General features: G+C 49.9%; 1 protein-coding gene across 1 annotated transcript in view; it reads right to left on the reverse strand.

Annotated features, from left to right (window-relative positions):
• Nucleotides 1–1080: 1080 nt before the first annotated feature.
• Nucleotides 1081–12957, reverse strand: part of LOC102422471 (calcium-transporting ATPase type 2C member 2-like) — a gene marked incomplete at its 5' end in the record, with an annotated part of 21157 nt that continues 9280 nt past the window's right edge. The window contains 8 exons of the mRNA XM_006108542.3: nucleotides 1081–1236; nucleotides 1375–1476; nucleotides 2551–2648; nucleotides 2797–2921; nucleotides 7180–7246; nucleotides 11325–11400; nucleotides 11741–11809; nucleotides 11898–12047. Of these exons, the coding sequence (XP_006108604.2) occupies nucleotides 1096–1236; nucleotides 1375–1476; nucleotides 2551–2648; nucleotides 2797–2921; nucleotides 7180–7246; nucleotides 11325–11400; nucleotides 11741–11809; nucleotides 11898–12047 (828 nt within the window). The remainder of the gene's footprint in view (nucleotides 1237–1374; nucleotides 1477–2550; nucleotides 2649–2796; nucleotides 2922–7179; nucleotides 7247–11324; nucleotides 11401–11740; nucleotides 11810–11897; nucleotides 12048–12957) is intronic.

Here is a 12957-nt window from a genome sequence, read left to right on the forward strand (position 1 = left end):
TCTTTGGAGATGTAACCATGGTAACATGAGGTCTTTAGGGAAGGCCTAATCCAATATGACTGGTTCCTGGTAAGACAGGGGTTCTCAACCTGTGGGTCGAGACCCCTTTGGTGGTTGAACGACCCTTTCCCAGGGGTCGCCTAAGACCATCCTGCATATCAGATATTTACATTACGATTCATAACAGTAGCAACATTACAGTTATGAAGTAGCAACGAAAATAATTTTATGGTTGGGTCACATGAGGAACTGTATTTAAAGGGCCCGAAGGTTGAGAACCACTGTGGTAAGAGGAGGACATAGACACGTGAAGATGGACATACAGGGAGGACACCATGTGAAGACTAGAGGGATGCGTCTGCAAACCAAGGAGCACCAGGGATCACTGGGAGCAGCAGGGAGAGGAGCACAGGGATCACTGGCAGCAGCCAGGTAGCTGGATCGCCAGGCCAGCCTCCCTTCCCTGCAGAGCAGCGGGAGTTGTTGAGTGGGGCCGCCCTCACTGTGTTAAAGGGGTAATAAGTTCCATTTGAATTACTGACATTCTGGAGAGCATTTTCCTCTGTGAGTGAAAGGAATGTCTTAAAGCGCCTTGTTTACCTTTACAGGGATGTACTGAAAGGGTAATCCTTCTCCCCCTCATCCGCCCACCCTGCACTGGCTCCTGCAACATGGGGGAGAGGCAGAAATGTGGGTGCCCTGGCCTCGTGCTGGGGGAGGGACAGGTGGGCAGATGGACACAGGACAGTGCGATGAGTGACAGCTCAGGGTGCCCGGGTGAGCAGAGGCGTCTACAGAGGTGGAAATGGCAGTGAACTTGAAGAGAACATCTGAGGTGGCCGTGAGTCAGGAGCAGAGTGGCTGGGAAGGAGCGGAAGGGTCCACTCCACAGGACAGGCACCCATGAGTGGGCTCCTACCTCGACAGAGGGGTCTGATCGGACCTCTTCTGACATTTGTCCCCTGAGCACAAAGCAGAGGCACACCCATCAATCCACCACCTATCCCTTCAACACTCGTGAGCAGCCGCTCTGCGTGGGCACTGGGCAGAGTGGGGGGCACTTCTGCCCAGTCTCAGAGCTCAGGGGCTAACCGCTCAGCCCTGGGACCAAGTGAATGTATGAAAAGGAAGTAAAACATCCCCCACCTTCATTGCCAGGGCGATCAAGGCACCTTCCGTGGGCTGTCCCATCACGGCGTTCTTCCTGATGACAGCATTGTTGGCGACACAGCCTGCCTGCAAGGGGGCATTTCTGAATCTTTAGTTAATATTCGGAGCCGGCCCCTCCGGGTCCCGGGCCCACTCGGGCTGGAGAGAACCCCCACCAGCCCCATTTTAAATGCGTATTTCTCTCACGGTGCTGCTGACACCTACCTCCACCAATTTCCCCACGGAGACGTTGGAAAACTCCTTAACGACTTCCTTTGACGGTAAAAGACAGACTGTCCCTTGGCCATTATACCCAACTCCGCTGACCTGCAGGGCAAAGGGACAGAAAGGATGTCATCAGAGTCAGAAATACACTCCCCTGGTTGAGCCATGATATCTTTTCTGGGGATTCATTCCAAGGACAAAATCCTGGCCACACCCACGGCTTCAAGCATGGAGACAGATGCTCCCCGCAGGACTGCATGTTAGCGGAACCGCTCACTAACCGCCACGAGCCGGTAAACGGCAATAACTTTGCTCTGCAGCCAGGAAAAATCTGGGTAAGAAAACCAAGTAGCAGCACCGGAGAGTGCTTATGTTCTAGAAAGAGCTGGCAAACCTTCCCTTCTAGCGCCAGATAGCAACTAGTCTAGCCTTTGTGGCCCATGCACATCTCTGTGGCGAGGACTCAGCTTTGCTGTTTGGGGTGAAAGGAGACACCGACTACCTATGAACAAAAGCGGTGGCAACGTGCCCACAAACTTTATTTGCAAAAGTAGGCCCTGGCCCCGGGCTGTCACGGCTGACCCCTTGGTGTGGAAGGTTTTGTGAAAAAAGCAGCAAGATACAAAACTGCACATTCCGGGAGCCTACGACTGTGCTGACACACAGGAGAGACTCAAAGCCCAAATGGACTAATCGTGATGCGTTTACCCTGGGAGCTTATGGATAAGAGTCTTCTAGCTTTTAAATTTTATACTGTGCTTATTATTAAATATAATAAAAATGAAGATGGTGCCGAACCGGTTTGGCTCAGTGGATAGAGCGTCGGCCTGCGGACTGAGGGGTCTCGGGTTCGATTCCGGTCAAGGGCATGTACCTTGGTTGAGGGCACATCCCCAGTAGGAGGCATGCAGGAGGCAGCTGATCGATCTCTCTCATGGATGTTTCTAACTCTCTATCCCTCTCCCTTCTTCTCTGTAAAAAATCAATAAAATATTTTAAAAAAATGAAGATGGCTATCTTAAATCAGCCATGTTCCTTGCAGCTGTTGGTAACAAGGACTTTGCTCTATTTGTTTTCTCCATGTTTTCTAGAAGTCTCCCTGTGCTTTCTCCAGGAAGGAAAGGGTCTGGCAGGGCACGCCCTTGTCTTGAACCTTGTAATTCACACAGCACTCACCTCGGCGTGGAGCCCATCAGACGTTACAAGTTGGCTGACAGTCATTTCGTTGGCGGTCAGGGTCCCCGTCTTATCAGAGCAGATAACATTGCAGCAACCTGCCAGGAGAAACAGCAGAGTTTATAGAAAAAAGCAGTTCATCGCCACCAACTCTCAGGCCTATGAAATACCCACGCTGAATGAACATGGCACCAAAACATCCATTCAATCCAATTTTTAAGGATTCAATTAGCTGGACTCCCTCACCCAAAGTCTCCACGATCGGCAACTTCTTCACAATGACCTGCTTCTTGGCCATCCGCAGGACTCCCAGGACCAGCGTAACCATGACAACGATGGGCAGGCCCTCTGGAATGGCAGCCACAGCCAGGCTGGATCGAAAGGCCAAATGGGTCACTTTTAACATGGACTTAAGAATGATACGAGTTCCCACTGGGATTGGCAACACTTTCCCCTGGTGGAGCTCCTCTCTAGTGTCCCCAAAGTTCCTGTTCTATTCTCTGTTCCCCATCTGTTCCCCATTCCATGATGCACCTGCCTCCTCCTTCAACATCCATTGTGCTGAGCCCCAACCTCCCCTCCCCCCCCGCAAACGCAAACACACACACACACACACACACACACACACACACAGTCCTGCTTTTGGGAAGGGATCTTATCTATCAGACACCCACATTTTAGTGTGAATTAGTCTGCCAGCCATTTTGCCTCTTTAAGTGCTTCTGCATCTAAATTGTTCTCATTTATTAAAGAGAAAAGTTTCTGGGCCCTGGAAAAGGAATTTCCAGAATCAGGCAATTAGTAGGAGGTAGAATTTTTTGCTTCAGTGGGTCCTCCCTTAAATTTCACTTTTCATTGCTCTAATGGTTTAGACACTTCTGGTAGGGAAGCCAGACAGAAAATTAAAATTGAGGGAGGCAAAGTGACACAGCTATGCCTTTAGCAGATCTGTTTGGGGTACCTGCTCACTTCTTTATCATTCCTACCCCTTCAACTCCTTATTGTGGGACCTCGCTCTCCCATAGCCACAGTTGACTGGATTAGAGGAGACCATGTGTTCCAAGCTGAACCAATGAGCTTCTAGTATTTGGGAATCTGAACTGGGATTGCGAACATGGATCCCCTTCCTGTGGGCAGGATGTCAACATGTGGTAGGCTGTTAAGAAGGGGATCTTTCTGCCTCAATTTGGCTCCAGAGCATCAGGGCTGACTGCTCCCCCATCCCACATTCCTGTCTGGCCTGTCTGAGGGCAGAGGGCCGGATAATGACCAGCTGACCTCAGGCCGATGGGGGAGGCTGGAGATGAGTGAGTAAGAGGGTCCTTTTGTGCAGATCTGTGCAGTGAGCGTCACACCCACACCCACCAGGGTCACCCTCTGCACGGGAACCTCCAGCAGAACCCTGCAGGCCTTCAGTAAATATTTGCTGAATGAACGAACTCACAAGTGAATATATGGCAGGAGTCTCGACCCGCCCTGGCCTAGCACATAGCGAGCGTTCTATGTGGCTGGTTAATAATCAGAAAGCCTAGCTGAGGAGGCCCATTCAACCAAAGTCACACACAGCTAACGTATTTCACCCAATTTTAAGACAAGCCTGCTTGTGAAAAACACCATTATCTTGTGTATACTAAGAAAAAATATCGCCAATTCATCAGCAACACGATGCTTTATCGCAAGTCTGACTTCAGAGAAGATGTGAAAAAGGATGTGCATCTTAGAATTAAAGAAATACGGTAATGAAGGTGGCCTTTTACCCGGAGACAATGGAGCATTCAGCTATAGAAACCAAGATGACTGACGTTGGTCGAGGGACTGTGCCTGGTTTCCATGGGGATGGCAAGAAGGCTTGCTTGGTTTTATGACACAGGCTGACAAGGCTAACTAAGCAAACATCTGCGAGGGTTAGGAGGGGACTTTCCCCCGGTACGGCGTGGGGAGGGTGGTTTTTGTACCAGGAAGCTTTCATAATAACGAAAAAAGAATCCACAAACTGATAAAGATAAGGATGGAAAAGCAAGTATACCGTGGGTCAGCTTGAGTGTCTCTCGAGGCAGAGGGAACAGGATAAAGTGTTTAAAAGAATGCCTCCCATTTATGTATTTTGAAGAGTCTCTTCCTCACTGGCTATCCTGCCATTTCTACATTCTAACGTGGTGGTTCCGAGTGACTTCAATTCTGCTAAAAACCTCCTTTCAAAGTCACAAGGGAAATGAACAGTCAGTTTTCTCTTAACGGTAAGTTACCCCAGATGCAGTAAAATGAATGAGAGGAAAGGGAATGTTAAGACAGGAAATCAGGAATGACCTTGGGGAAGTAAGGTAGGATGGACATGGAAGGCTTTTTTGTTATTTTCCTGGAAAGAGTTAACCGTCTTTGGCTCACAGGACTTCCCATGGTCTATAAGATGGGAATGGAAAGCTTCATTATTTCGGGGAGGTCTTTGGCACCATGGCACCTGGGAGCTCAGGCGCCCCAGTCCCCCTGCCATCACCCGCCTCTGACAGCGTAGTCACCTGAGCACTCCCTCCAGGGGCTGACTTCTTCCCTGGCCCTGCTTCTTGCCGGACCCTGCCTGGGGCAGCTCCTCGTCACTGCCTCGCTGCTCCGAGTGCTTCCGGAACCGGGAGCATCAGCACCCAGCCTGTCGCTAATGGCCAGGTAACCGTATCCCTTCATTCACACACAGATAAGCTTGAGCATGTACCAGAGACACCCAGCCCTACAGCAAGGCTCTCCTGCCCACCGCTCAGCCCTGGGAAGCAGCACCCATGGCCTCCGGGTCCCAGCACAGACGGTGCCGGTCATTGCGAGGTGCGTCACTGTAACTTACTGTAATGACAGCTGCACAGGGTGTCTGCCAACACTTGACTTGTTATATGTGAACCAGAGAGGCTCGGGGACCCGATGAATAACCACATTCCTAATGGTCTGCTCCATGCTCTCCTTTGTTGTCTTTTGTGAGATACAATTCACATGCCCTAAAATTCACCCTTTTAAGGTATATAACTCAGTGGTTTCCAGTAGAGTCAGAGTTGTGCAACCATCACTAAAATCAAGTTCAGACCATTCTTAGCACCTCCGAGAGAATCCCTGCAACTGTTAGCAGTCACTCCTCGGCCCGGCCTGCAGACCACGCGTCTGGTTTCCGCCTCTATGGCGCTGCCTAATTCGGACATTCCACATGAACGACGTTAACAGTATGTGGCCTCTGTGTCTGGTTTCGTTCACTAGCATCGTGTTTTCTAGGGCCACCCACGTGGCGGGTGTCGGTGCTTTTTCCCTTTTTGTGGGTGAATAATATTCCAGGGATGATCTTTATCCGTTCATTAGCTGATGGGCATCTAAGCTTGTTTACACCATGGGTTTGGTGGCCTAAGTGTCTATGTTTGCTCACAGACAATAAAATAATTTCCCATGTATCACCTAAAGCAGTTTGCAGACACCAACAGCAGGGGGGCCACACTCTGGAATCCACGGGGCTTAACGTGAGCCCAGAAACGTGTTGGCTTTTGTGTGCCCCAGAAGGGTCACCAGCTGCCCTTCTGCTGGGACATATCCAGGAAGAGACCGTCCCTAGCTGTGGCGAGCAGCCGTGGAAAAGCTGGGGCAACTTCAGCCACTGAGCCTGCTCCCTGCTCATCTCCGCATCGTCCACCGGGCCCGGGGGTGTAACTGTCGCTTGTTAGAGTCACCTTGTGGAGGGAAGGCAGGTTCCTCGGGCCTAAAGCCAAGGGCCCTGGTTCCCAGCCCTGCCATCAGCTGTGGGCCTCTGTGACATGACCTTTACCGTCTCCTATAGATTCCTCTGTAAAAGAAAGACCTAGACCAGTGGTTCTCAACCTTCCTAATGCCACGACCCTTTAATACAGTTCCTCATGTTGTGGTGACCCCCAACCATAAAATTATTTTCGTTGCTACTTCATAACTGTAATTTTGTACTGTTATGAATCCTAATGTAAATATCTGATATGCAGGATGTATTTTCATTGTTACAAATTGAACATAATTAAAGCATAGTGATTAATCACAAAAACAATATGTAATTATAGATGTGTTTTCTGATGGTCTTAGGCGACCCCTGTGAAAGGGTCGTTCGACCCCCAAAGGGGTCTCGACCCACAGGTTGAGAACCGCTGACCTAGACGGTGCTTCAAAGGAATACTAGGAGCAAACACACACTGTGCGCTAGGATTGTTGCAGGAACCTTCATGGGCTCTCATCTCATCCTCGCCATGACCGCAGGAGGGGCTATCTCATCACTCCCATTTTACAGAGGAGAAAACTGAGGCACAGAAAGTGCAAAAGTCTGCCTAAGGTCACACAGCCAGCAGTGGTAAAGCCAGAATGTAACCCTAGGCAGGCAGGCAGGCTCTGGAGTCCACACCGTTAGCCAGAAAGATCCAAACCCACGGGCAAAAAAGTGATGGGAACAGGGGGTCCAAATCATACGCTTTCATTTGTTTCGCAAGCTTTCCCTGGGCACCCCCACCTGCCAGATAATGTACTCTTGGGGGCTGCGCTTGGGGTGGGGAGGACGCATCTTCCCCACACTGTTCCCGCGCCCCAATCTTCCTGCCTTGTCTTGCTGCACTGACGAGGGAGGGAGGGAGGGCTCGGAGCCCTTACCTGACCCCAATCGTGAACATGCTGAGAAGGTGCTTCCCTTGCAGCCAGCCAGTGAGAATGATGACGCCTGGAGAAGAGACCAAAACAAGACAAAACATGTGTGTGTACACACACACACACACACACACACACACACTCCAACACTTAAAGACATGACAGCATTTCAAGTGTTTACAGGAGAAGAGACACAGGGCAGTGATTAAGAACCCCAAGGACTTGTAACCACTTTTTCCTCTTTAAGAAACCCTTGTATCTACAGAGAAGAGTGTTTTACTTGTTCTGGAAAAGATCCAGCCAGTTCAAGTCAAGAAAGAAACAACTGGATTGTTCTGGGCGGTTGTGACAGCTACAGATTATTCCAACAACCCCCATGTGCCGTGCGGCTCCAGGACTCCCCCTGAGGCGGCTGAGGTGGCAGGTGATGCCTCTCCGTGATGGGCAGATGGGCCACAGTTTCCCGAGTGTTTTTATCTTGCCATGTTCACGATTAAATACATTCCCCTTTCCATGTTCTCCTTCATCAATCATTTACCCAATATTTACTAACCACCAGGCCCTGTGTTAGGCTCAGGAATCATGGAGACTGTCAGGGGTGGACCCTTGAGGGCGAGAGGTGGCATGAGGCATGCTGGGACCCGTGAACGTTCACAAGAGGTCTGGCAATGGGGGAAAGTTCTGGGGCCTCTGGGGTGGCTTCAGTTTACTCATCTGTAAAGTGGGGATGATGACCATGCCTTCCTTAAGGAGTTGTTTCAGGATTTAAGAGATGACAACACATCTGAAGTGCTTAGCTCAGCCCCTGGCCCACAGCGATGCCCAGTCATTAACTGTTGCTGCAGCTGTATGGGAAGTGCTGGGAAGGTGAGTGGGAAGGTGAGTGGCCTTCCTGTTGACACTGAGGGATTTGCTAAAGATCATCAGCTCTGTTTCGCAGGAACAGGGAGCAGGGCAAGTTATGAGCTGTGTGATGGTGGTGGTACTAGTGTGTGTGTGTGTGTGTGTGTGTGTGTGTGTGTGATCACAAGTTCTGATTTGTTATGTGGTTGCTGTTTCATTCATACTATAATTAGCTACAGAACTCAGTAGTCAAATGAAATCTTAGCAGGAATCCAAATAAACCCAGATGCAAAAGGTTGGAGGGCAGAAGCTGTTAGAAATAGGGGTGGGGCAGTGAGTCTGGAGCCCTACCCATTAGGATCAGAACCACCCCCTGCCGCCAGGCCTCCCTGCAGAAGGCTGCAGCTTGCTGACAGGGGCTCACACAAGCCTATGTGCACATCTCACAAGTCATGTTCAATTACTTCTCATTGGCAGCTTGAAACTGGCCATGCTGAGAGTATTGACACCACAGAAATTGGCAAACGCTACTCTGCCTTTGAAAGTTGTGAAACATGTATCAGGGCACCACTGCTGCCCTGCATCTCCCACTTGGGTCCTTAGCGATCCATGGAACCCAGTTTCAAAACTCCAGCTCCTCTAGAACAATTCTTGAAATATTTATGATGAAGTAAAGGTCTGAGTGGTGGTGTGGGCTGGCCACACACGTGACAATTTAACTAAGCTTTAATTTAACTTGAGGAATAGTGGCTTCATGCAAGGCAATGGCCTTGGAGGACCCCTGACTTGGAACTTTTTATTTTTTATAAACGATTTCATCTATACAATAAAGAGCTAATATGCTAATTAGACCGAACAGCAGAAAGCCCTGTGAATACTACCTATTTGACAACTTAAAGCACATCTACTTGCTATTTGTTCTCGAGGCTACTGGGGTAGAAGGAGCAGCACCCACTGCACTATGTCCTGCAGGTCACTGCAGTCGTCCAGAGCATGTGTCAGAAAACTTCTTCTGTAACAAGCCAGCGGGTAAATAGTTTCGGCTTCATGGGCCACATGGTCTCTGCTGCAACTCAGCTTGGCCACTGTAGATAGCAGGTGAATGGGCGTGGCTATGCTCTAATTAAATGTTATTTATAAACACTGAAATCTGAATTTGAACTGAAACTTGAATTTCATATACTTCTCATGTTTTGAAATACCAGAGGCCCAATGCACGAAATTCATGTAAGGAGCTCGGCCCTCGCAGCCCCTCACAGCCCCGGCTTCGTCCCTAGGGTCGTCGGGATGGTCTTTCTGCTGTTTGGTCTAATTAGCATATTAGCTCTTTATTGTATAGGATTATTCTTCTTTTGATTTTTTCAATCACTTAAAAATGTAAAAGATATTCGTTGCTTGTGGGCCATTCCAAAACGAGGTGGCGAATCCAGTTTGGCCCGAGAGCCACAGATTCCAATCCCTGCTTTGGAATGTGAAATGCCTCTGGGCATTCTAGTCTGCCCTGACACCTGGGCAGCATGCAACGCCAAGGATGGCCAATAAGTGGCGCTCACAGCCACTTTCCCTTGTGTCACTCATCCTCCCAGTCCTCTTGGCCACCACAGTCCCACAGTCCCCTCACAGCACAGAGCCCCACTGGCTGTCATCAGACTTGGCAGATTAAAACCCATTTTCATCACAGCTCCAGGACAAAGGAGGGCAGAAAGGAGGGAAGAGGGCATAGAGCTACTTAAAAACAGTAAACCGAGTGAGTCAGCAAACTCTGAGCAGTTAATCCAAAGCGTGAATTTGGAAAGAAGACTAGACTGGAATGTTGGGGAGGGGTGGCCAGGGAGGGAAGGAGACAGCCAGGGTGCATCCTCTTAACCACTTTGCTAAGTTCACCACCTGCTACAGGCGGTAAAGGACTGGGGATACCTTCCGTACTTCTGAACTTGTTTTTCCCCTGCCCGGAATGCCCAATCCCCTCTTTTGTCACCTGGCAAACTGCTACTCATCCTGCAAGACCTGGTTTAACGTCACCTCCTCTTTGGAGTCTTCCCAACCCTTCCACACCCGATTAACGGCTACATTCACATTTCATATTTGTTCAGGTATCTCTCCCCTATTTGCCTGGGGCCCTCCAGAGGGAAGAAGCTGCGTTTTACTCATCTTGGCGGCCCCAGAACCGATCGTAGGGTCTAGTGCGTCATAAAACACTCACGTAATGAAATCATGCATCTGGGCGACCAGAGGCACAACAGCGCGGCTGCCGGAAGGGATGGTGGATCCTCCCAAGAACTGCCCCTGGCTCCAGACTTACCAGGACGTCCTCCTTCACTGCTTGTGCTTGTGCAATGGTTCTGGCTTGTTCCTTTATTAGCTCATTAACTCAACTAATGCTTATTGAGAATCTACTAGGGGCAAAGCACTGGGTGGCCCTGAAGGCTGGGAACAAAGGACACAGACTCAAAGCCAGAGCCGGAGACAGCAGGAGGGGGCAGGGGAGGGGCCAGGGTAGCTGCACAGTGATGTTCAGGAGTAAGACCTGAATTCAGGTCCTCAGCACCATGTGGATGCTGGTTTTGGTGTGTTGCCAAAAGCCATGAGGCATAAGACCGGGCACAGCCTACTTAGTGGCATAGAAATATGGCTGGGCACACAGCTAAACCACATCTTCCAGTCTCCCTTGCAGATAGGCAGGCTGTGTGACTCCATCTGACCAACTGAACATGGACAAAAGTGATGACTTCACTTCCTGGTCCATGCCTTAAAGTTTTCCCATACAAGCCTCTGTGTTCTCTGGCTAAATAGAATTATGACCAGCTCCAAGGACCCAGAGGAAGGGAGAGCAAAGATACAGTGGGGGCCTGGGCCCCTGAGCTGGCATTTGAAGGTGAGCTGTCCAGAAAAGCGAAGCGGTCGCCAACCTTAAAGATAAAGTGGGGGCCTGGGCCCCTGAGCTGGCATTTGAAGGTGAGCTGTCCAGAAAAGCCACTAGACCAGTGGTTGCCAACCTTTCGGACCTCACGGACCACCAGTGGTCTGCGGACCACCGGTTGGCGACCGCTACACTAGACCAAGAACATGCCCGTGGACTATGATATGAGCAGGAAATAAACTGGCCATGTTAAGTCACCACAAGGCAGGGGCTGCTTGTTACCGTAGTGGCCTCGTCTGACTAATACATAAGCCTTCTGTCACTGTCAGAGTCTCTGACCCCAAACCCCCATCTTCACCCAGGTGGGCAGTAAGCTATTTGAGCAACAGCTGGGCTGTTCGGGATGCCCTCCCCAGTCCCCAGAACCGAATGCAAAAGCTTCACTCACCAATTATGAAGAACGAGAAAAGTGTCAGTTGTTTCCCCAGCTTGTCCATGCTTCTTTGTAGAGGAGTTTTAGGTGTCTGCAAGGATCGGAACAAAGGGTTTCTTAGATGACATCCCAGCAGCATCCCACGGCTTCTGCCTGGCTCATTTCTATCCTGAGCTGAGTGACAATTCCACAGGGGTACACATATATAAAAACTCACTGACCTCTACATGTAATGTCTGTGCACCTGACTGTAAGTTATATCTTGACAAAAATCCTAACACATGTCTTAAAATAAAAATTAATTTTTAAAAATTATACTCACATTAACCACACGATCCTCATTCCTAACAGGCGGGCAGGACTGGCATCACTAGCCAAGAAGATCTCAAAACCCAGCTCACAAGAAAACCAAAGCCCCCACGCGCCCTTACCTCTTCAGCCCGCATCATCTTAAACACTTCTCCGAACTGAGACCTCTCCCCTGTTCCGATCACGACTCCCTGGGTTCAGGAGAGAGAAGTGTAAGGTCTGAGGCTGGAAGCCTGCTGGTGACAGAAGCCACGGCCCCCAGGGTGCCTCAGGGCTCACCTGCCCCTTCCCGTACTGAACCAGGGTCCCCATGAAGACGATGTTTCTCAGGGCGGTGAGGTCCCCCTCGCCGGTCAACGGGGTGTCCGTCTTGCTGCATGGCTCAGCTTCTCCCGTGAAACTGGACTCATCTACCAGGAGGTCTGTGACCTGGGGGAGCAAAGGGAAAGGCCGTGGAACCTGCCCGCTCGCCCTGTGCACTGGTTTTCACGGCACAGAATGATGTCTAACACCTTCGTGTCCATCGCCAACAGACAACATAGAATTCCTCGAAATCAGGGGACAACAAGCAGAACGTGACCCGAGAGGCCTCAAGAATCAGAAAGCTTTGAACGTGTGGCTCCTCTCAAAAAACAGGAAAGTCTTGTATCTTCTTTTACATTATTTTAAGTTTTAATATAACATCTAAACAACACATAGGCAATGGCTAATTTAGAATATACCTTTCAAAGCACCCGTGCCTTTCACCTAACATTCCACATGCTGCCCCCTCTCCCCCTTGAAGGAGGCCATGAAATCGGTGAAGTTTGAGCATCACCGAGTCAGGTTATTCAGTGACAGCCCAAGGTCATATCAACACCAGAAACATGGACACTGACACACTCATTTTCTCTCTCTCTCTCTCTCTCTCTCTCTCTCTCTCTCTCTCTCTCTCTCGGAAGGTGCCAGCATTTCTTTAGCATCTACTGTGTACCAAGCCCTGCACTGAGCATGTCACACACCTTATCTCTTAATCCTCACACCCACCATGAAAGATGCTATTACTTCCTCCGTTTTTCCTATGGGGAAACTGAGGCACAGTGATAATGTGCTCAAGGTTAGACAGCTACTCAGTGGCAGAGCAGAGGTGGAGCCAAGGCTCTGCTTCCAAAAACTGCCCTCCCAACCATCTTCCAAACTGACCGCAGACCCAGTAGGCATCGCTCAAGAGGTGAGTCTGCTGTGGCCGGAACTGTTAACAGGCACTTTCGAGGACATTAGGGGCCTAGGATGGCCTGACCCCTCAGGACCCTGTTATCTGAGCATGTAAGACCCACTTAGAGAGAGGAGCCATCTTCCT

Source organism: Myotis lucifugus, unplaced genomic scaffold, assembly GCF_000147115.1.
Source record: "Myotis lucifugus unplaced genomic scaffold, Myoluc2.0 scaffold_2631, whole genome shotgun sequence".
Classification (NCBI taxonomy): domain Eukaryota; kingdom Metazoa; phylum Chordata; class Mammalia; order Chiroptera; family Vespertilionidae; genus Myotis; species Myotis lucifugus.